At 38.7% G+C, this 23,963-nt stretch overlaps 1 protein-coding gene across 3 annotated transcripts in view; it reads left to right on the top strand.

Annotated features, from left to right (window-relative positions):
• Positions 1-23,963, top strand: part of apc (APC regulator of WNT signaling pathway) — a 46,277-nt gene that overhangs the window by 14,959 nt on the left and 7,355 nt on the right. For 2 of the 3 annotated variants that reach the window (XM_017710772.2, XM_017710773.2), the window contains exons 2-15: positions 3,081-3,233; positions 12,898-12,982; positions 13,974-14,163; positions 14,871-14,979; positions 15,083-15,196; positions 16,194-16,277; positions 18,972-19,052; positions 20,043-20,141; positions 21,628-22,006; positions 22,429-22,524; positions 22,643-22,782; positions 23,209-23,286; positions 23,410-23,526; positions 23,655-23,869. In XM_017710772.2, coding sequence (XP_017566261.2) covers positions 3,099-3,233; positions 12,898-12,982; positions 13,974-14,163; positions 14,871-14,979; positions 15,083-15,196; positions 16,194-16,277; positions 18,972-19,052; positions 20,043-20,141; positions 21,628-22,006; positions 22,429-22,524; positions 22,643-22,782; positions 23,209-23,286; positions 23,410-23,526; positions 23,655-23,869 — 1,922 coding nt within the window. In that variant the 5' untranslated portion in view covers positions 3,081-3,098. Of the gene's footprint in view, positions 1-3,080; positions 3,234-11,104; positions 11,256-12,897; positions 12,983-13,973; positions 14,164-14,870; positions 14,980-15,082; positions 15,197-16,193; positions 16,278-18,971; positions 19,053-20,042; positions 20,142-21,627; positions 22,007-22,428; positions 22,525-22,642; positions 22,783-23,208; positions 23,287-23,409; positions 23,527-23,654; positions 23,870-23,963 lie in introns of those variants that run through there. The other variant, XM_017710774.2, reaches the window with a different exon arrangement.

Genomic DNA, 23,963 nt, shown 5'->3' on the forward strand with positions numbered 1-23,963 from the left:
GTTTTTTTTTAATCTTTCCATCTGAGAAAAGAAGTCAGATAAGGTATCTAGATACACAGGTGCCTGCCTTACTTACTGTAGTTAAAAGGCAAACATCTGTATACCTGAACTGAACACTCCAGTTATGACTGCAAAAAGATAATCAATGTCCCAGCAGTAAAATTGCCTTCCTTCTGCATTCACTTGCTAAGGATAGTAAAATCCACCTCAAATCAGCCGTAGTTTATCAAAGATTCCTCCCACCTTTAGGATGCATCAGTTTTGTATGATTTTAGTATGGAAAACCTCATTCTACAGACTGCTGTAGCACTGCTGTAGGATGCGAGTAAGCGTATTTATAAGATGTAGCGATGGTTAAATTGTTCATTCTGACTGGAGGGTCCCTTTAAGCTGTGTTGGAAGAATGAACTGCTGTTTATATCATAGTAGTGATGAAAATGTTCATCAGGTAATTTGTGAGATTTTTTTTTTTTTCACCAGTACTAATATATTCCACCATTCTTTGTGGACATTTTCCAAACCTGTTTGTTTCAGCCCTAGAGCAGGTGCAGAGACAGCATTGTCGCAGTAAGGTGGATGTGTAAGCCTCTGTAAAGCTCTGTAAGCCACAGCAGTCACTGTAATAGGATGCAGGCCAAGACTCAAGCTGATGTTTAACATGTCTGTCGTAATTTAGTGGCAGTGGAGTGATGGATAATTTCTCATTTTTTCCACTCCATAGGTCCAGCTTCCCCACCACAGCAGTGCTAAAAATAAGACTTTAGCGGTGTCCAAATATCTTGTCATGGAAGCCACTCCGAGCTACTTTATGTTCACGAATTATGTCTCTTTCCATTGTCATTTGCCTGCAAGATCGGTACTGTTAGTGAAGCTTAGTGTGCTGTGTGGGTGGAAATGGCCAGGGGGCAGTCCACTCTGCTGTCCGTACACACATGCGTCACGTGCATGATTGCAGTTGCTCTGCTGACTCTCATTATCTGCCTTTGATTTGGAGAGAGAGTTTAAGCGTGTAAGGCTGGGAAACGTACAGGAGCCAAAACGTGCAGTTTATAGCGTAGATCTGTGAGCTTCAGGATGAAGCAGAAAATTTACTTAAGCAGTCTTTTATCCATTTCGAATTCAGGGAGTGATTTTGTGTTCACCGAAACGTGAACTTTTTACTCATATTTGCAAATTAGTATGTTATACTTATTGATTTTCTGAAAGCCTCAATGTGCGCGCATTATTAAGGACATGACTGAGAAGGCAGAGATAGCGACAAAGTTCGACAAACTAGATCTAGAAACAGTGGAAATGTATTTCTCTGACAAGCCAACATCTTAGCACATTGTCCACTGAGGAGGAAAACCTGACCTGTAGATGATGAGTCCTCATTAGCATCATTAGCAGGGCTGTTCCAAATAGCTCATTTGAGTGTCCGTTACTAATCCAGCGCATGATACTAGTGATGTCCCTTGGCTGTTATTGAGTAGTAATGTTTTGAAATGCATTTCTCTACTTATGCGGATAAAAGGGTAACCCACAACTTTGTCTGAGACAAATACTCAAATATCAAAAGTTGAAATGTGCATCCCTAAATGTCAATTATAGAACAATGAAAATAATTAGATAAACACTAATTTACAAAATGGTAATTTTCCAGGGCAAAAATCTAATTTATTTTTCTCTCAAAATTAAAATTAATTAATGTAGTTTTGGAATTAAAAAAAAATCTTCTTGAAATTGTAACACATTTAAATGGCAACTGGTGTTATCAATTTCTGTTTAAAGAAAAAAAAGATGACTAATTGGGAGAAGCAAGGTCTTCTTCCTACAGTTACAATATGCATTTTGTAATGTTCAGTTTTAATACCCCAAAACTCTCAACCTTTTAACTCCCTGTAATTTCAACACTGAAAATGTTGAGATGTCCTGTCTTGATTTGCGCTGATGTGTAAATGACTAGATGACTCTAGTGTCTCTCTCTCTCTCTCTCGACCATGCAAAGAAGTGATCTTTATTATTTGCCCAAGATTAAGTTCATCTCCACTTTTGCTCTGAGGCTTGCCATTTAAGCAATAGAACACAAGAGTGCGTTATCACGAAATAACATCACGGCTGTGATGTGGTCGCAGGCACAAGCTGTGATGTTATACGCAATAACACACTCCTGCTCGTGTTCTGTTCCTTTTGTACAACTGTTAAATAAATAAAGTAATAGATAAATAAACTGGGCTGTAAACATTGCATTTAATGTTTTAATGTTCGCAGTTCCTTCTGTCAATTATAGTTCCTTAACAGCTTGTTACTACGTCAGCATAACAAACTCCGCCGTAAAACTGCTGAAATATCAAGTTTAGCTCAGTTATGTCAATTTTTGGTAGATCGGTGTTATTGTTGTTTTGTTCCAGCCACTCTGTAAAGCGTTTTACAGCCCATTTTGTTTGCCGAATGGTATTCGGTTCATTTCTGGCTAAATCTGTGTTGTTTAGGTTCTTCTGTCACAGCTGCCAGGCTGCTCAGTGGTGACGACAGTTTGGGAATTTAGTGTAGTCTCATTTTCAGAGTCTCTCTGAATTGGCTGTCAGTCAAATATGATCTTAAAAGTATCAGTTTTCTATTTGTGCACAAAATAAGACGTAACAACGTTCAGATGGCTTGAGCGTCTCCTACAGCTGTCGAAATTGTTGCTTAGCAACGGCATTTCAGTGGCGTGATAGTGTTGGTGAAAGGATAAAAAAAAAGTTATGGTGAAATAACATCAGGGTTAGAGTGCTTCTCAACCACTTCAGCTTGCGTGGCCAGAACTAACTGTTGTATAATACTTATCTTCTGTAGCACTTCTCCACCACGTTGTTTGCTATATAATTCCTTCAAGTGGGTGGACAGTTCAGCCGTGTTCAGCTTGTGAGTTTCATTTCAAGACATGGCTGTTTCACATATCTGCTATGTTAACTCCCTCTCTGTTTCCCTTTCTCTTTTCACGCTGCTTGCTGCTGTCAGACGAGCGGTCAGGTGTTCTACACAGGACAAAAAGTCATTAAAACCCTATTAACTGCTTTACACTTAATGCCTAAGAGTCTGTTCCCTCTGCTGTGCAGGTCAAGAGGTAGTCCAAGATGGCTGCAGCATCTTATGATCAGCTGCTGAAGCAAGTGGAGGCACTGAAGATGGAGAACTCCAACCTGAGACAAGAGCTTGAGGACAACTCAAACCACCTTACCAAACTGGAGACGGAGGCCTCTAATATGAAGGTACGTTTCAGAATTTAACCTATGGCTAGGGCTGGGTGGTAAGACCATATTTATTGCTGTGGTGATATTTGTCACAATATGCTTGTGAGTATGTCGTAGATCAAGGCTGAATAATTGTTTTTATATTGAATTTACAATGTTAGTGTAATTTTCAAATCAGAAGAGCTGTAATTTTAATTATATCCTAGATTTTTCAGTGCTGTTTTAACAGTTTTAAGTGGGGAAATTTAAGCTAATAACACAAAGCTTGTAAACTAGCACACTATTCAGCATTCGAGCCTCAAGTCTTTTCCTTATTTGAGGGGTTAGGAGGCTAGGAGCTTAATTTACAGAAAACAGTCGTGAAAAATTGCATAGACACTTTTCTCAAATGGTGCAGCCGTGTATTGGATAATGACTGTATTTAATGAAAATTGATCTCCATGTTTCATTACAAAGAGGGCAAAATTAGTGGATTTACTGTTGCATGGTATGTAAATTGTTGAATAAAAAAAAAATCACAAGTTACAGTTTTTAAACGGAGCCTTCTATTGACTGCAACTTATCAAATCTCAGAACAACACAATATCATGAATAGACATTTTGTGCATCATGAAAGTGTCCTCAAGAGTATTCTTTTGCCATTTTGCCCACATCTTCTGTTGGCTGGCTCAGCTCTACAGCATTTATAACAACAATTTAATGGACTGCAGCTGTTTAATATGTCAAATGGACGATGAGCCTCATTCTTAATGTAGATTAGGCTGTTTAGCTGGCTTTACGCATTTTATTGAAAGACCGGACTGAAGTTAACTCACTGCTTGAAATGACCCTTTTACACAAAATGCCCAAGTCCATAAAGGACTTTTTTGTGAACCCCAGCCTTCCTCTTAGTCATTCTGGCTGTGCTTCCATTTAATGTCTTTCGCCCTGCCCTTCACAGCAAAACATCACTCTCAATCCATCCTTTCCACCTGAATGCTTTTTTCTTTTTCCCAAACCCAGAAACTGACTGCTGTGTTCAGCTCTTGGGGAACTTTTGATGCGGAAGAGTCAGCCTGCTAGGTGGGAAGCGAGTCATTTGGATGTGACTTGGCAGCCCTCAGCTAGGGGAGGAGAGAATATGACAGAAAGTAGTTGTTCTGGGCTGAATGAGCAGAGGCACTCTGCTAAAAAGACTTCTGCAGGTTCCGGAGTGCGCAAATCTGAAGGAGGTCTGTCAGTTTGGATATAAGGCACTGTTTATCATTTATCAATTTTGAATGCTGAGCAGCGTTTAAGCAGTTAACAGAATAGAGTGCTGTTAAACGTCTTTCTCTGTAATGTCTTGTTCATCAATGTCTGTCGAAGGGTGTTTGTGGCGTTTTATGGAAGTGCGTTTGGTGTTGCTAGGGGGGAGGCTTTCAAGCGGAAGCAGATTTCTGCTCTACATCTTCATTCGTTGTTGGGTCCTTAAGGGGAAAGTGAGTTTTTCTGGTTGGAGAGCTGTGGAAATGACAGACGTAATAAGAATTCAGACATCTGTTATCAGGTCAGTCAGATTAGATAACGTAGTTATTATAACCTGAAAATGAACGTCAGGCATATGCTGGATGAATAGTAATCATGTTTGCTGTGTCCATGTTTGTCAGAGAGCTCAGTAGATTTAACATAATCGTTTAGCATTCCATTTACCTTTCTCTATAGCCCTCGCTTTATTTCCCCCTAAAGACATTTATTACTGTGATGTAATTGCTTTAATGTGAGAGAGAGGACCTTTCATTCCAGACGGCATTGTCTGCCAGTAGCTGTGCTGTTGCCAAAAGCAAATGTTCTCTCCAGCCCCTTTCTGGAGGATGCCATCATTGCTAGTAGAGGGAGCAGAGGGAATTGCTTTTTTCTCTGGGGTCTGAAGAGGTAAAATGTCTGTTCATGCCTTAGGTTATGTAAGAGGTCCTGGACATGTCTAAATGCGTCCTCCCACATTTGGAAGCTGTGATGCTCGAAACGAGCCCACCACATGGGCACATTGGGCCGTCCCTGATGCCAGTGGTTATGTCAACTCTAGGAATAATCATACCCTTTGGAGCACTAATGAGACATTGGTTTGGCCAAATGCAGTTTTAGCTCTGACAGATGTGGGCAGTACATTGTCTTCTTGGGGCTATTTAGGTTACAAAAAATTAGGCTATACCAGTGAAGTGCACTCCTCTTTGTGACATTTGCCTTTTAATTTTCTCATTCAGAGGTCTTAAAAATTGGACTTTGAATCCAGTTTCTGGTCCTGTTTATCACTGGTAGGGGAGTCACTAGCTGGTCACTCTGCCATTTCAGTGATTTAGCGAGCTACCTGTACCTTACAAAATACAAGAATAGAAACTATATGTTTCTAAAAAAATCTTAGATTTCTTCTTAACTTCTTAAGTTATGAGATTGTTATTCTTCAAATAATGTCTTAAGAATTATTTTCTTTTATTTCTTATTTTCTTAAGAGTAATTCTAAGAAGCGGTGGTCTTGAAAATATGTTCTTAAATGTTTTCTTAATCTTACAATAGCCGCACACTTGTCTTAGGCTGTAAGAGTTGACCAGGTAAGCATCACGGATAAATGATGCTCCTGCCCGTCCTCGTCTGTCAGCCCATAATTATAATATTTTCTAATGAGGATTTTTTTCTGTTGGCTGTTTCTTCCACTATAACCTCTAGTTCTAATTTGTTAAAACTTAGTTAAACTAAATAATTAACATACAAATTAATACAGATTCCAAATGTATTTTATCTGGTACAAGGTAAAATGCAACATAGCATACATAAAACAGCGATTGTTTCGTTAAGGAATCTTAAGAGAAAATTATGATCTTAAAAGAATGCTTGAGAACTTGAGTTTTGTTGTTGATGGGGTTTTTTTTTTTTGTTGTTTTTTTTTTTTTTTTTTTATTATAAAGCATTCTTATGAACTTCATAGGTTTGTCTTAAGATCGGTCTCATGAATCCGGCCCCTTGATTTGAAGATCTCTGGTCTAGACCTTCTTTTGTGTTTTACCTACTTTCTTTTGAAAATAGAATAATTTAATGGAGTAAGTTTTAGTTTATTACATATAATAGTAAAATGGTACTATATAAAATAATAGTCCATTTTTTCCAGATTTTTTTCATAGATAGATATATTGGTTTTAAAAAAAAATAGGGTGTTTGCTGCCCTTTAGAAATAAACTTTATGACCACTTGTCCTTGTCCGTTTCCTTATTGTAATGCTGGGGATTTCTTGATGATGGCTTGAACAATGTACAGGATCTATAGTTTTGGCACATACTTGAGCTGAGCAGGGCTTGACATTCAGCTTTCAGGGAGTTGTTTTGTGGGCCTGTAAATTCACATTTTATTTCAATTTGTGGTTGAAATCACTTGTTGGTTAAAAAAAAGAAAAAGACCATGTTTCCAAATGACCACTGTATTGTGTATTTAAGTGTTAAAGTGAGTGCTGGGCAATTTATAATGTGCGAGTAAGAAATAGAGAGGAGAAGAAAATTGAGAGTCAGTGAGAGAATGTGAGAGCTTTTAGCTTACTTGATTTAAATGGTGTTACTTTCTCAGTTTTTTACAACCGTCTTGCCAAAAAGCCTCAGTCACTATTGTTTTGTCTCTCCCTTACTCACCGACATATGCTTCCTCTCTCGCCTTTTCTCTCTCTCTTCTCCCTTGTTTGCAGTTTCACATATTTGGAGGTAAATGTGATGGTGCCAAGTGAAAAGCTGGTGTGCTAATGTTCAGTAAAAATAATTAAACACTAGCATTAACAGTGTCCTGCTTCTTAATTCTGTATACAATTATTGTCATCAAAAAGATAGCATATCATGTGAGAACCATGTGGGGTGATGGTTACATTGCAGCTAATGTAGATATTCCCCATCGAAATCAGTGCATCTACGATTTGCTTAAATAATGTTGGAATTGGACATATATTTGGATTTGATTGAAATTTCAAACTCATGTTTGATGTTTTATTGTACTCTGAAAGCATAATAGCACAACACTTGGGTGTCAATGGGCAACTATTAAAATGTCTGTTTTAATCATTTTATTGCAATCAAATCAAGTCACGTTTGTCATCACATTTTTAAATTATGCACAGTCGAGTCATATTATTATGACCACTTCCTATTTTCTATGGCGGCAGCGCGGAGCTCATGAAGGAAGTCACATGTCGTGAGCTGGCTTGGTGGGTATATAAGGTGTAGAAGGCACTCCCAACCGAATTGGGTATGAATCCATTCTTGCAGATCACATACACCCATACATGCTGATTGTCTGCTGTGGGCTGGATGGGATCTTCAGCAAGACCATGTAACTTGTCGCATGGCTAGAAATGTCTGACCTTGATTGGAAGAGCATGAACAAGACTTCCAAGTACTACCATTGGTCTGTTAACACACCAAATCAGTGTTTTTGTTTTGTCTTCATGTGATGAAACACATACTCAAATAATGATTTTAGTATGGCTCCTTGAATGGGTACTGTACTTGAGTGCACATGCCGAATCCTTATCCAGGTAGGTGTAGCCCCAAATTCTATGCATTATAAATGTTAATATATCAGGATCAGCCGACAAATACCATAACGATGCATCCCCTACTTTTGTTATCGTGAATATGATTGTCATGACCTACATAAGCTTTCTGATAATACAGACCCATCATAGACTCTCTCTTGTTAACCAGCCTCATTTGATTAAATCCTGTGCGACATCGGCCTGCAACAGCCCTTTTCCTCCCTCACCTCTGGTCCATTCGGGGCTTATTTTAGCGGCGCTTCCTTCCTGGCTTTGTTTCCCTGATGAATGCAGCTCATTTCCGTCCCACAGCCATTTCCTCTCTCATCTGGCTGCTGGAGACAAACATCTGCAGGCAGACAGTAAACACCTCACATTCATCAATAACTCCCCTTCCTCTCCCAGCATTGGCAAATTACACTTACAGAGCACAATGGTGGCTTATACTGTTTTCCTGGTTTTGCTCCAAAAGGAATACATGCCTATTAAGGCAGATTTCAGCAAGGCTCCTTTGGGCTGTTAATAAATGTACTTTGGTTGCTATGTTTGATTCCTGCTGTCATTTCTAGTTAGAGAGGAAGTCCTACAGTTGGGTTCCTGTCCACCAACACTTTGTGTGTCTGTGTTTTGAGATAAAACAATGCAATGTGCAACTTATTTTACTCCTACTGTACATTTTGGAATGTGGCTTCATTAAAACTACAGAATTCTGCTATTGCAATTGGTCAGGATCACAGGGAGCACCTCAGTCATGCCATCATGGTTTCCTGTCACAGTTGGACTCTGCTGCAGTGGCTGCATCTTCTCTGATGAGCACAGTTCTGGCAGCACTGTCCTCTGCTCAGGCTTAGAGGAATCCCATGTCTGTAGTCTGAAGCTTAGCGGTGATTGCTTCATCAAAGAATGGACTCTGCACTTGCAGCAGTGACTCATAATGTTAACATCAGATCTCGCTGCTTAAAACTGAGGTAGGCTGAGCAATGCATCAATTAGTGGAGGAATGGATTTGAGGGAAGCTTAGTCAGTGCCCCAAAATAGGTTTGTCTAAAGTGTGGGGCATTCTGAGAGATGATGGTTTGTGTGCATAAGTGGGAAATGTATTCACTGTAATGCTGCCTCTCAAATCATACATTAAACTGATTAACTGGGGAGGGAAGAACTCTGGCTGTGATCCAAGCTTATGGTCCATATCGTAGCATATAGTGAAGTCCATATCACATGTTCCAAAATTTGTAGACACCTGCTCATGCAGTGTTCAAACCAAATGTGTTAATAGGGAGTTTGTCCTTCACATTCAGATTGGCCAGTGTCTGGTTATATTGGGATTAAAATAAAAAAAAAAAAAAAAAAAAAAAAAAAAATATATATATATATATATATATATATATATATATATATATATATAAAAACATAAACTAAACCACAATCACTAGCATGTTTCTAGTCTTTTATGCTGGGCAAAGTTGTAATATAAATAATGTTATTTGGACCAAAATTTGTAAACAAAGATGAGATGACAGATTAAATAACATGAATTCAATAAGCAGTACATTGAAACTGACAATTTAGCTAAATGACTTGTGCATAACTGATGACATTTTGGAACAGGTGTAGAAACAATATTCAAATGCTGTGCAAGTGCAGTTATCTGCCTCACGTTATTTACATTGTAAAATCGGAAGACCAATTGGACAAAATAAGTTTTGAGAGAGAATTTGATTGTGATGTTGGCTGGTTCTGATTGTACACCACTTGTAATGTGTCTAGCAGATATTGTATACCTTTTTAAAATGGAGAAAACCTGGTGGAATTAATATTTCTGCATAATTTAATCAATCAACTGTAGATACAGTCATTGAGTGGTTTGATATGAAATGGTTAACTGTACCAGACTTACCAAAATTTCTTCACAGCAGTGATGAGCCAGGGAACGAGGGATTGTAGTCATTTTATTTACTACACAAGAACCAATGAACTTACATGACTACTGAGTATTTATATGTAATGTTTATGGTAAAACAATAATTCCAAAAATTAAGCTTTCTGTGGGGTCAAAAAACAATGTCTTGGACATCAGGGGACATGTTCTTAAGTCGTTTGCTTAATTTCCTTTAAGTTAGCTTTTAGAGGGATTAAGCTCTTTGGACGTCTGGTTACCGCCAGTCTAATTCAGTAGGTTTTTCTAAAGTAGTACCTCTCTCATCAAACCACTCCAAATGACCGTCAATATTTAAAAAAACTGAATATCTTACAACCCCCCTTTTCACTGATTTGTTTTATTCCGCTTGCATCCCATCTGTTATCCTTTTCTTTCAAGGATGTTCTGCCTTTATCACTGGGCCTATAGTGAAGGTGGATTCAAGTCCCCACATTCTACTCGTTCGCTCTCCATTCACTAATAATACTGCCCCAGCACGAAGGCTAAGCCTTGTAGGTGTGTCGTCTGGCTTCAGGTCAGGCAAAATACCATCAGTTAAGGAATTAGATTTCCTCAGAATTCTTGGCTCCTTTCCTGTAGATGCTGACCACAGCGCATTGATTTCCATTACAGGGAGGATAGGATGACATCTTTAGAAGTGTTTGTGTGGTTGAGCTCCATGCATGAGTGCGTTTGACAGAAAGCGTTTCAAGGGCATCTGCCATCCCTTCTGGATCAGTGTAAGCCGAAACCACCTCCGACTTTGAATGGTGCAAGCAAAAACCAAATTACGCTCATGAGCCATGAGTGTTTGGCAGAATTACCCCTAATGTGGATTTGGCCAGTCAAACAGGTTCACTGACTATAATTAACTATTTTTGGTGGGATTTTTGGACTATTCATTTAGTCTTTCAAACTTCTTTGAAAACAAAGTAAAACAAAACTCAGCAGCGAAAGCAAACATGTTTTTGTGTTTTCATCGTCTGGTCCATATTCTCTGACTCAGAGCATAGTAAGAGGTCCATGATCATATGACCCCCCCACCAATAATGAAGCTGTTGTTTCCTGTTGAGTCTGCTCGGAGACGTCACATTTTGCTTGGGAAAAATATACCAGCGTCACAGTCTCCGAAATGCACCCGTGGTTTTGTTTGTCCCTGAATGAAGAAAGATGAACGGCTCGTTTATGGTTGACCTTTCCTTTTTGGACATCTCCGGCTTTCAGCCGGCGCGACGGTGCATGCCCGCGGAGGTCAGAGGACTGCAGCCGTGCTGACCTCGCTCCTTTGGCGAGGGGAGGTGTTTTCTCTGAATGGGAAGCAGCTGTATTCTTCATGAGGCTGTGGGTCTGCTGGATAGGATGGGTGGAAAGAGCTGCTTCCTGAGAGGCAGTCTCGTTGCTGGGGGCTTTTTCTGCTGCCTGCTCCCTGGATTAGCTGCTCAGGCTCTGCTGGATGTAGAATCCTCTTGATTTCTGTAATGGAGCTTTTACACTGATTAGCATTACAAATGGCAGATGTTAATGGATTACTGTGAGTTTGGTTTGTCTGTGAAGATGCAGAGAAGCAGACTTTCCTCTGAACAGTCAGTGCACTGTGGTAAGTAAATGTCTCTTCTTAGTGTAACAAATTAGTAGTACCTTTTAATCAGTAAACACATGTTTGTATTTTGAGAGCTAAATGAGGTTTATGTTGAGAAATTAAGAGGTTTTTGAGGTTTCCACTGTTGTGGTGCTATTTATTGGTGCTTTAGCATGTGCTTTGTGATCTTGTTGGTTGTATTAGTGGCCTTGGTTGACTCAAAACTTGTGGTGTGCTGTGAACACACTACAAGCGAATACATAGTTTTGTTTACACTGATTGCTTTACAGTCCAAAGGGGAAAATTGCATTGCTATAAACCAGTGTTTACCACTATTGTTAAGTTTTAACACAATACTGTTTAGACTATGAGGCCAATGAGAGAGCTCAAATAGGTCTGCTCTTGATTATTTGGGCTTTAAAAATGGTGTAGTAATTTGATTGCTTATGTCTGCTAATATCCAGAAGGGGGAGCTCTAGCTGGGTTTCTTGTAACAAAGTGGCAAAATGTGAAACGCCACATTCGTTACACTTCCCATTCATGAAAACAACACCGTATTTCAACAAAACCACCTTAGTACCCCAGTTGTTAAAGCCTACTGTGACCAGACACTAGAAGACTAAAGCCAGCTCCATCAATATAAACTAGCTATATAAAAGATTGGATTTCTGGGACTGTTTAAAGAAGAGAGCCTGCATATCATCCATCTCAGCTGTTGAAGACATCGATGCATGGTCTTTCCCTTCAGATGCTTTACTAATATAGACTATTCTACATTTATCAAAATGTGACTTGTTTGTTTGAACTAGGCCTTTTGTATTAACACATTTGTCTTTGTATTACTTAGGAATACCTGAGAGCACGGATGGTTCTTATACATTCTCAAAAAGGGTGGTTCTTTAGTAAAGACATTGGTTCAGTATGTAGAACATTCTTGAAAATGGTTATATAGTACCAAAAGATTCTGCTACTGTTATAAAGTTTGTGATAATGGAAGCACCATTTTGGTGCTGTATAGAACCGGTTTCAAAAAGGATCTACAAAGAACCATCCACAACACATTCTTGATCAATCTGAAGAAATATTTAAGCATTCGAATTGTTCTTAGTGTTCATGGTTCTATATACAACCATTTTCTTTACTTAAGAACCATTGAAGAGCTTTTTTTTTTTTTTAAATTGGTGTAGGATGAAATAATACTTTGATCCAAAAGAAGATCTGAAAGTCTGAAGTTGAGTGTCTTTGCAGGCAGCAGATAGACTGAAGAAAATGACTTGACTTGAGCGATCAGTACCTTTCAGCTTGCATCTGCAGATGCATCTAACATGCAATCACAACATTAAAGAATTAGCAAGAGCACATCTGTAGGACTTCAAAGCAGTTTTGTGCTTCCGACAGCGAAGCTGTTTGATGGCACTTCAAAGCATCGATGGAGGTTTTCTTTTCCTTTCACCTTATCGCAGCCACTTTAACCTACAAGCGAAAAGAGCTAAAAATATTTCCCTTCTTGTAGTCAGGTAGTTTTCTTGATCTCTGGGATCTAAAGTTCAGTCTTGAAGTGTGTAATAAGCAAGATGTTTCATGTTTTTATCACATTAGAGAAGAAGGAAGACAAAGCAGAGAAGGACCAAAAAGTTCTTTGTTTGTTTGTGTTGTGCAGGAGGTGCTGAAGCAGCTGCAAGGAAGTATTGAAGAAGACTCAAAAGATTCTCAAGGCCAGATTGACTTTTTGGAAAGGCTTAAAGGTATGAAGTTAGATTAAGTTTGATTTAAAGGGATTTGCAGTACTTTGCAAAAGACTGAGACCATCGCATGTTTATTTCTACTCAAGATGGTCAATAAGTAATCCATTTTTCAATCTCAGGTTAAAAAAAAAACCCAACATAACAGAAAATTACACACAAGCCTCACTAGCCACAGCTAAATGCAATATCACATTTCTCAGTATTTAGAGTGTCTACCTGTTATGTTTATGATCCAGATAATCTCTGATGTGGTCAGTCCATTATTATGAGAACACCAGCAATTTGTTGATTTGCAAGTTGCCTTTCTTTTGGTCCATTTCCTTATACGTGTGAACGCTTCTTGATGGCTGCACATCCTTTCATACCTGTAGTGCTGAGTTGTTGTCTCACAGTGGATGGATGGACAAACACCTGTAGATTTTTTTTAGATCTGACACAAAAGTGGAGTTTGCCCACTCACTCACTCACTCACTCACTCACTCACTCACTCACTCACTCACTCACTCACTCACTCACTCACTCACTCACTCACTCACTCACTCACTCACTCACTCACTCACTCACTCACTCACTCACTCACTCACTCACTCACTCACTCACTCACTCACTCTGATGAGTTATTTGATGCTTTACTATGTCTTGCACAGTTGTAAGCTGATGCATTTCTCAATTTTGGAAGCTCTTGACTTCCACCCTTTATTATGTAAGTAGAATATCCTAACTCATCAGAAATATTTCCTGAAAAATGAATTTGACTTGTACTTAATGGCCATTTATGAACTCCACTGGTCTTGGACTTTTGCACCGTACATATTGTACAATATACACATTGTGTGTTACAGTCCTTCCTTATTAAATGCATATGTAATCTTTTGGGTTGTATAAAGACTTGTGTAAGTGATAGCTAAAATATTGCCGGTCCTCTCGAGTTTGAATCCTAGCTTTTCAAATGTCAAGGCAATACCATGACTGTGTTTTATCAATCCCTCAGAGATAAGCCTAGACCCTAGTGGTTTCCCGGGTGTGAAGCTAAGACCGAAAGCCTCCATGCAGGGTTCAAGTTCAGGCCGTTCTGCAGACAGCAGTCCCAGCCCAAGCCCCATGGGCTCTTTCCCCAGGAGGGGGGTGGCAAATGGGGGCAGAGACAGTGCTGGATACCTGGAGGAGCTGGAAAAGGAGAGGTGGGTGTCATGCGACAATAATTTGGCCTGAAAATTAGTTTTTGTATTTTTCTCATTAGTCCAGATTATCAGTTAGCCAAGACATGTTTGGTGTTCAAAGTCTGCTTCTCTTATTTTGTTTAGGGTTGCCCTTGTTCAGTTTCTGGCACTGCCTGACACACTGTTATCTTACAAAAAGGGACCAAATTACAGAATTAAAGGCCTGAAGATGACTGGTACTTTAGCTCTCCAGTGTACTTTTGTCCATGTTTAAAGATAACCGTATGTCATACAGTGTCAAACTGTAAAAGCAAGTCTATTTGAAATTCCTGTTGCAGTTTGAGGCAGGTGTGTGATTTAGGCATGTACTATCATGCTACAAGTATTGGTTTTCATTATGTGTTAGCGTTTAATATGTGACCCTACATCATTTTATGAGCTTCTATAAAAACTCACACTTGCCCAGTAGAAAGACTTATTAGACTTATTAAAAAATGTCTAGGCTCCCAAGCATAGACCTTTAACATAACATTGGTCAGAAGTTACATCCAAGTCTAAACTGGTTGTGAACTGATTATATTTAACTGTGCGGTAAGATACAACACCAGTGTCCTGTTACTCTATTAATTCCCAGTTGACATGGATACGCTTATTTCTGTCACAAAGTGACAGCATGTTTAACTCCTGTTTAACACTCAAAGCACTACTTATCTGTCTCTTGTGTTCAGATCTTTATTAATGGCAGAGCTGGAGAAAGAAGAGAAAGAAAAGGACTGGTACTATGCCCAGTTACAAAACCTCACCAAAAGAATTGACAGCCTTCCACTGACTGAGAATGTAAGTTTATAGCGTCTGATTTAACAGATGTTTATTTCAGCATTGGCCCAAATATTCGTGACTAAACTTCAGTGATGCTGTATGTACGATGTTGTTTTTGCAGTTTTCCTTACAGACAGACATGACTCGCAGACAACTGGAATACGAGGCTCGGCAGATCCGGGCAGCAATGGAGGAGCAACTCGGAACTTGCCAGGACATGGAAAAGAGGGCACAGGTGAGCCACAGAGGGGGGTGCAGTTTAAGATTCCAGTCACACATCTTAATGTGACTGCTAGATTGAGTGGTCTACCACCCAAAAATATCCAGCTAAGAGCAGCTCTTTGGCCAGTAACTGGCCAGGCAGGAAGGACTAGAGGGCTAACACAAACTGCATCAACAGATGGGCTGCAGCCTCTAACGGTGCACTAGTAAGTTGGAGCTACAAGGGAGGAGTTTCTGTACATGATGCCATGAACATCTCAGTGTCATTGTGCTGAGTGTATACATATATTACCATAAAATATATTGGTGCTAAAAATGTATGCAGTATGTCGATACTATATAACACAAGTTTCAGATTTGTCTGAAGCTGCATGAAATTAAGATTCCATAATGACTGGTGCAGCATTACTGTATGAATAATGATAAAATAAATATGCCTTTAATGTAGAGATGTGCTTTGAGAAGTAATTATGTTTAAATAGATAATTATATTTATTATTTAATGACTTCTTGTTCCTAAAATACTTGAAACACTGAATAAAACATGTTCAGCTGTCTTGTGGTTTGTTTATATTATTTAAAACAATACTATGTTTTTTTTGTAATTAAATGATTACGTCTTTGAGGAGTGGCTAACAATTGAATGTACACAATTTCCCACCTTACCCTAAATAAATTTGATTGGCCAAAACGTTTGTTTTGGTGTCCAATGTTTGCATCCTTAGTTTTGAACAGGAACCAAGAGATTAATGTAATTAAAAAGTAACAGAAAATCTTCTTTGTTGGCGTAGTAGTAGTAGTAGTAGTAGTAGTAGTAGTAGTAGTAGTAGTAGTAGTAGTAGTAGTAGTAGTAGTAGTAGATTATCGTAGCCCATAGCTTCAGTGCTAAGCTCAGACACCAACCATATCTTGGCTGATCGTCTACATTGGATTTTGTAAGAGAGTAGGTGGGAGCTGTGTACATGTATACTTTTATTGGTGAATTTTTAATGTGTGTATCATCTTCTCAGGTGCGGGTAGCTCGTATCCAGCAGATAGAGAAGGACATGCTGAGGATTCGGCAGCACTTACAGTCACAGCCAGCAGAAGCTGAGGTAGCATATACAATTCTCCAGTCACAGCTTCAGCATTCAGCATCTATAATGCATCAGTCCACTGAAGAAAGAACAGCAGGCTGCTTAGTGCTTATTAGAGGAGCTCAGCCTTGGAATAATCTGAGATGTGTTTACTGACATTCATGAACAAGGCATTTGTGGTGCTCTTTTCTTCCCATGTGCTGGTGCTAAGGTAAAACAGACAGGCTAGCACTTTAAAATTTATAGTAGATATCTCGGATTTAACAGATTTCGAACACATGGTTATATTGTCTAAGCATTTAGTCCTCTCAAGGATCTTAATCTTCTTATTTGTCTAAGACAGCAGGCTCCATTTCAGCCTCCGTTTGTTTCCTATTTCACTTTTAATCCACTTGTTCCACTTATAAATATTTTTGGAACAACCATATTTTCATTTGTTATTTGTCTGTGAGTACACTTCAAGAATGAAAGTTTAATTTCAAGTTCATGTATAGTCTGTTAATTTATATTAGAAGAATTCATGTGCATTTCATACTGGGCCAAATAATAGTTTGCATATATTTCTATAGGAATGTATAAGAATAGTGTTATTAGTTCTTTAAACCAACACTAAACGCTGTTTAGACTGTGAAGTCTCTTAAAGCCCTAATAGATCTGCATTTGATGAGGGCTTGTACAATGCAATCGAAAAGTGATTGCTTACATCTGCAGACATCCAGAAGGGGGAGCTCTTGCTGGTTTTTCTCTTTGATGAAATGACAAAGATGACACTTTATGCTTGAGTTTACAGTACAGTTGTCCTGTATTGAACATGTAGTGCATCTATACTTTTAAATTATAGCTAGTTTTGCTTTGGCCGAAAAAATGAGCACATACGACATAAACGTGCCTCTTAAGTCAGATGGTCTTAGTTATTTCTCAATAGAGCATTGAGAAGAAATGTCATTCTTTTGACATGAGGTATAGCACACAACAATAACATTAGACAGGACTACATAAAGTGCAGATACACAAGTGTGGAACAAGTGCAGAACAAACAATAAATACACCAGACAGTAAACATACAGGGCATTACATACTCATGATGTTGATTAGACAATAATAAACTAACAATAATAATAAAACAGCAACATGTATGAAGCGGCATCATATACAGTGTTCAAATGTAGGGACACCATCTTTTCCATAATTATTTCATTTGTTAATGTATTATGGTAATTGCACTTTGCCGTGTTCAAAAGTACATCATTTTTGTAGTAGTGTAATTTGCAAAACAATACTTGGGTCCAACACCAAAACTTTCACCTAACCTTCCATTTTATGTCAATGTTGGGATCAAAATGCACGTGTTGAAACCAGAGATCTCCAACTCTGCTGGAAGGCCACTGTTCAACACACCTTAGTTAATATTATAAACATTCTAAAATATATTGCTTTAGAAAACTTGAATATTGAATGGTCATAAATATTAGTTGCAAAATGTGTCTTGGTTACAAAGTGTATTTGAGTTCAGCTATGTTGAAAATTTGAAAATCCAATTTGAAAAAATGTCCTAAAGTAGTGGTAAGTGATAGTGTTTAAAACATAAACACAACAAAGAGATACTAATTTTTGTCCCACTGATGCTTGAATACTTCAACTTTCTTCATGTTTCAGTTACTCATTGGGATCATTTCACATTTCAGATCGTTTCTTTTAGGAAACCTGGTCATTATTGCTCGTTGTTAGAACTTTTCTGATGGATACAAAATAATTATTCATAAAGTAATAAATAAAGAGGACTGAAATTATATTCAGAGAGTGTCCCAAGACTACTTTTGAGCACTGTATAAGAAAGGGCATCAAAGCATTATATGACAGGAGAAACTAGTACAAACATTGTCAGGTGCACTCTGATCCAATCCAGGACGTACATGTGTGCCAGTTTTAGTGGGGGAGCCATGTATTTCTGTCTTGAACCGCATTCTCATGGTAGGTAGTGGAAATGTTTTGCAGGGGGAAAAGCTAGATGAGCCATACATTTTTAATTGAATGAGCATGTGTGCTAAATGTAGGCTCTTTGGGTGACCGAGCATGAACAGACATGAGTGTGACCTAGCTTTTGATGTGTACAGGTCAGGGGCTAGAAGGCTTGATGTGTGGACAGATGATTCAATATGCAGAAAGTACTGGATTATCTGTGTAGGATTATGTTACGTTTAAAGACTAGTAAATCATCTGTATACGCAAGAGCACAAATGTGGGTCTGTGTTAATGTATGTTCACATGTTTCTGTGTGCAGTTTGTAAGCGTTGTTGCGCATGTGGTCCCCTTTCCCTGAACAGATCCTATTGGACACATTTGATTTCCCTCCCCCTCTGTTGCTTTTAATCCTGCAGGCTGAACGAGCAGTTTATGTAGGTCAGGAAGAGGGAGACTGATGCTCTTGCAGCTGCTCTAGCCTAGTGACTACTGAATCTTTCTCTTTCTCTTTTCTTACTGATTTGAATCCTCAATGAGGACTCTATCTGATCTGACACAGCCAGTCCTGTATGACACTCATACAGGACATCAGTCCTGACTGTTTCCCTCTCTTGCATGATGAGGTGACTTGCTTAGTCTCTCTCCTGATACTCCCTCTCTTCTTGTTTGCTGGTATGAATTGTATTTGTCCATCATGTCTTATCGGCTTTTTCATCTTTGACGAACTAGTTTGTTCTCTCCCATTAACAGGCCAAACATGACCTTGTAACCCAAGCTGAGGGGGCCCAGGCATCAGCTGACGCTGGCATCGCAAGTGGAGCTTGTTCTCAGGTAAGGAAAGTAAAAGTTTTGATGCACTCCCCATCGAGAAGATTGGTTTCTGTCTGGGTTTAATTTTGGCAGTTGGAACAAGCGATTTCTTTTTAAACAAGTGATCTTTTTAAAAGCCTTTACAGTCTATGCCAGGAGCCTCAGTGTGCTTTGAATACTAATGTTATGAATGCAAATGTCCTGGAAATGTGTCTCTTTGGGCAAGGGACCCCAGTGGGGCTTTAAAAGTCCCTGCACAGAAATGAGCTTTTTTTTTTCTGAATCACATAATGTTTCTCTGGCTTGCTGCCGTGAGGTTCAGTAGCATTTTGCAGACAGATGGTGCCAGTGATGTATCATTGGATTAGGTACTAGGATCAAGTGTGACTCAAGTTGCTTTCCAAGGTTAAGAAAGCAAATGTTTCTCACACTGTCACTGTTTTGTCTCATTCATTTTTCGGTTTCTGATAATCTAAGTCAGTTGCCTCATTCTCGATGTCAGTCGCTGTTGTTATGTATAGTCGGTTACAAAAGTTTTTGTGCACCTGGCCAAAGTATGTGTGGTGTTGATTTTCTAAGCAGGGGATAAAGGTAACCCCTGTTCTACAGAGAGCACCAAATTACTGCTTGCCTAGTTTAACATATTGGTGGAAAAATACGTTGGCAGTGCAAAAAGACATGACGGATTTTGTATTTTAAGTGTTTTAAGGATTTTTTTTGTTGTTAAACTCAGCAAATAATTAGAAAGTGTGCTGTAAAATTAGCCAAAAAATGAATGCCGTGTTTAGATGTGTTCTCTGTAGAGGACAGGTTGACTTATTTTCACCTAGAAAATCAACAAAACATAATTTGCCTGAGGATGTTCAGATTTTTCCCCCACAACTGTACATACAGCATTGAAAATTAAATGGGCCTCTTGACTTAACGATAAAGAGCACTTGGTATTTCTAAATACCGTTCATGTTTTTCCAGAGTGTGCAGATTTTGTAAAAATATCTCTTTATCTGCCAGGGCCCAAGCTCTCGTGTGGATCACGACACAGCCAGTGAAATGAGTAGTGGGGGGAGCTATTCCGTCCCACGGAGGTTAACCAGTCATCTGGGCACCAAGGTAAACCAGAAAACCTTAAAGCACTTTTTTCTCTTTATTGATGTTACAAATTTAAAGAAACACAGGCTCAGTCTTTTCACACTTAAAACTCATTTATACTCCCTTTACGTATGAAAGAGGACATGTCCAATTTAAATGATGACAGTCACTGACCACATATTTTTGTGCATCTGTTACATTGGCATATATATTAAGCACTACATGCACTAGAGGGCAGTCCAGAGTAAAAAGTTTGTGACAATAGCATACATGGTGACGGTGGAGAAGGTTGTGATAATGTACCAACTACGGAAGAGGCGCCAGTGTAGACTGTGGTGTCTGTGAGGCCATTAATACTTTGTGACATGTGGCCGGAACATTCTTTTTATTTATATAACCAATGAGAGAAATTGTCATCATATCCCGTCTCCACTGCCTGCATAGCTTCTGGTGGTACCTCTGTTTTGTCTGTATCTGTAAGCTTTCAAAGAATGTGCACAAATACAAACAAAATGGACGCAGAGTTCGGACAGAAGGCACTGTCCATGTCCATGTCTGTATCCGTATGTAACGTTGAGCATAAACGAGTCTTTAGACTGTTTCTGCTTTTCAAGTCTCAGACCATTTGACAAATGAAGTGTGGTTTGTTTGTGGTTCGTTTTGTGCTCCAGTTATTTCATGCATTGTGAAAAGAAAACGGCCTTCATGTTTTGCTACTTGGTTAAAGGACATTTGAGGCTTATTGTATGTACACAGCCACAGTACTTTCAGTACTTGGTCAGTTAAACCGAAATCCTCAGGCGAATGGCCACCCAGGCAGCATGGATATATTAAAGCAATAAGTCATAAGAGTCTATGTGTCTGTGTTTTTACTGTGGTTAAAGGGTGATACTAAACATGCATGAGAGACATGCATATAGTGCTCTGGGGCAATGATGAAATAAAGTCTGTGGTGGTGTATGGTTTTTATAAAATGGCAACAATCGTATTAATATATAGTATAATAAAATCCAAAATATAGTGGTCATGGAATATTGTTATTCCATGAATAACAATCATTTAATGGTTATAAAAAGTTTGGCACTGTTGGGCTATTTTTACACTGCTTTGAAGGTCATTTGTCGCTGTTTCACTTTCAGGTTTACTTGAGTTCAGAACTGAGACAAATATTAAAATCATTTTTTTAGCTGCGACTATTTCACTGCTCCGCCATTGTTCGTGTCATTGAAAATCATATGTTCCTATACACCAAGGATATAAAGTCAGTGATAGATTTTCATGCTTGTGGTTGTATGAAGGTTTTGGACTATGGGCTGTCATTTTTGCACCCAGTTTACTTTAAAAAAAAAAAAAAAAAAGAGAAGAACTCTGGAATGCTGCTTTTTAAGATATACAAGCCTGTAAGATGGGTTTATTGATGGCTAGAGTGTGTATAAGCAAATCATTAACTGCTCATGTGTGAAAACCATATGCGAACTCTTGACTCTCTCGTTATTTCCATTTCCAGGTGGAGATGGTGTACTCTCTGCTGTCCATGCTGGGGACCCATGACAAAGACGATATGTCCCGTACTCTCCTCGCCATGTCCAGCTCTCAGGACAGTTGCATAGCCATGCGTCAGTCTGGATGCCTGCCTCTGCTCATCCAGCTTCTCCATGGCAATGACAAGGACTCTGTACTGTTGGGCAATTCTCGGGGCAGCAAAGAGGCTCGGGCCAGGGCCAGCGCTGCTCTGCATAACATCATCCATTCACAACCAGACGACAAGCGTGGTCGGAGAGAGATACGGGTGCTCCACCTCCTGGAACAGATCAGGGCTTACTGCGAGACCTGCTGGGAGTGGCAGGAGAGCCATGAGCGCGGAGTGGACCAAGATAAAAACCCAAGTAAACCCATCCTTCATTTCTCCCTCCTTGCCCTTTACTGGTATGCCAGCTCTCATTGTAACAAGTCAAGAATAGCTTGTGGTAATGTGATATGTCTGACTGTTATTAATTTTAGGTTAATGAGAGAGCCTTTAAGTGGCAGGCTGCATGGGTTTCTAGGAAATGTAGCCTCAATATATCTTAGAAATATTATGTACACTGCTTTTTCCACTTTTAATAAACTTAAGTCATGTGAAGTGACAGTAAGTACACAGCAAATGTATGTATGTGTGTGTGTGTGTGTGTGTGTGTGTGTGTGTGTGTGTGTGTGTGTATATATATATATATATATATATATATATATATATATATATATATATAGTACAATTTTTCTTTATTTTTTTCATTACATTTAAATGAACTTCATTTCATTTAAATTTTAGTGCCTTCTCCTGTGGAACATCAGATCTGCCCTGCAGTTTGTGTTCTCATGAAGCTGTCCTTTGATGAAGAGCACAGACATGCTATGAATGAACTTGGTAAACCTATTTCTTTTCTAACACTTTGACTTATAACCATATCTAAATCCAGTTTGCTGTTTGTTAGAAAATTGTATATTTTGAAACAAGTCTGAATGGCCGACCCTATTATGTTTAGGTGGACTGCAGGCTATAGGTGAACTGTTGCAGGTGGACTGTGAGATTTATGGCCTTACAAGTGATCACTACAGTGTTACACTAAGAAGATATGCTGGAATGGCTCTCACTAACTTAACTTTTGGAGATGTAGCCAACAAGGTAGGTTGGGCAAATGCAACTCTTCAAGTTGGGGAAAAAATACTGTTGGAAAGTTTTTTTTTTTTTTTTTTTTTTTTTTTTTTTAATATATATAATGTTTTTTTTTCCTGGTTTTGTACTGGATAAATGTATTGTTGATTGAAAGTCCTGCTTTTAGCTTACTAGCTGAGTTAGCTTATGTAGTAGCTTCCAAAAATGCAACATGCTGTTACCTTTAATTGGTTTATCAATCAGTGATTTATCAAAAGTAGTTTTTGGCTCATTAAAACATGTCATTAACTAATAGTCAGCAGATATCATAGTTAACTAGCTGCCACTCTTCACATCCATCCACATTTTTCCTTGTTTTGTATATGATTTTTTTTTTTTTACATTTTATTTATTTATTGTTAAGACACTTTATAATCCATTTAAATTTCTTTTCAGGCTACACTTTGTTCCATGAAGGGCTGTATGAGAGCCATGGTAGCCCAGCTGAAATCTGAGAGTGAGGATTTGCAGCAGGTACGCTTCTACAAAAATCACAGATCTGTGTAATTCTAAGGATTTGTAAACCTATGCCTCCAATTAATATTATTTAATTGCATTTATAAAGGTGCACAATGAAATTATGCTGTTTTCTATTAGGTAATTGCTAGTGTCCTGAGAAACCTGTCTTGGCGTGCAGATGTGAATAGCAAAAAGACATTGCGTGAGGTTGGCAGCGTTAGGGCCCTAATGGAGTGTGCCCTTGAGGTTCAGAAGGTAGGGGTCTATTTGAAAATTATAAAAAATTTGAATTAATAGCACCACACAGAAGTATAGTCATTATTCTGTTTTATAACATGCCTTCATTGTTATGCATTTTTTAAATTATATGATTCTTTTTATAGGAATCCACATTAAAAAGTGTCCTCAGTGCCCTTTGGAACTTATCGGCTCACTGTACTGAAAACAAAGCTGACATCTGTTCTGTTGCTGGGGCACTGGCCTTTTTAGTCAGCACTCTGACGTACAGAAGCCAAACTAACACCCTTGCCATTATTGAAAGTGGTGGAGGCATCTTGAGGAATGTATCGAGTCTTATAGCCACAAATGAGGAGCACAGGTGAGGTTATATTCTGTTGCTTGTGTCATAAGCAAATTGTTGCTATTCTAGTAGTTTAGATATGTAAATGCTAATGCATGTTCCTCTAAAATGT

Source organism: Pygocentrus nattereri, chromosome 18 (assembly GCF_015220715.1).
Source record: "Pygocentrus nattereri isolate fPygNat1 chromosome 18, fPygNat1.pri, whole genome shotgun sequence".
NCBI lineage: Eukaryota > Metazoa > Chordata > Actinopteri > Characiformes > Serrasalmidae > Pygocentrus > Pygocentrus nattereri.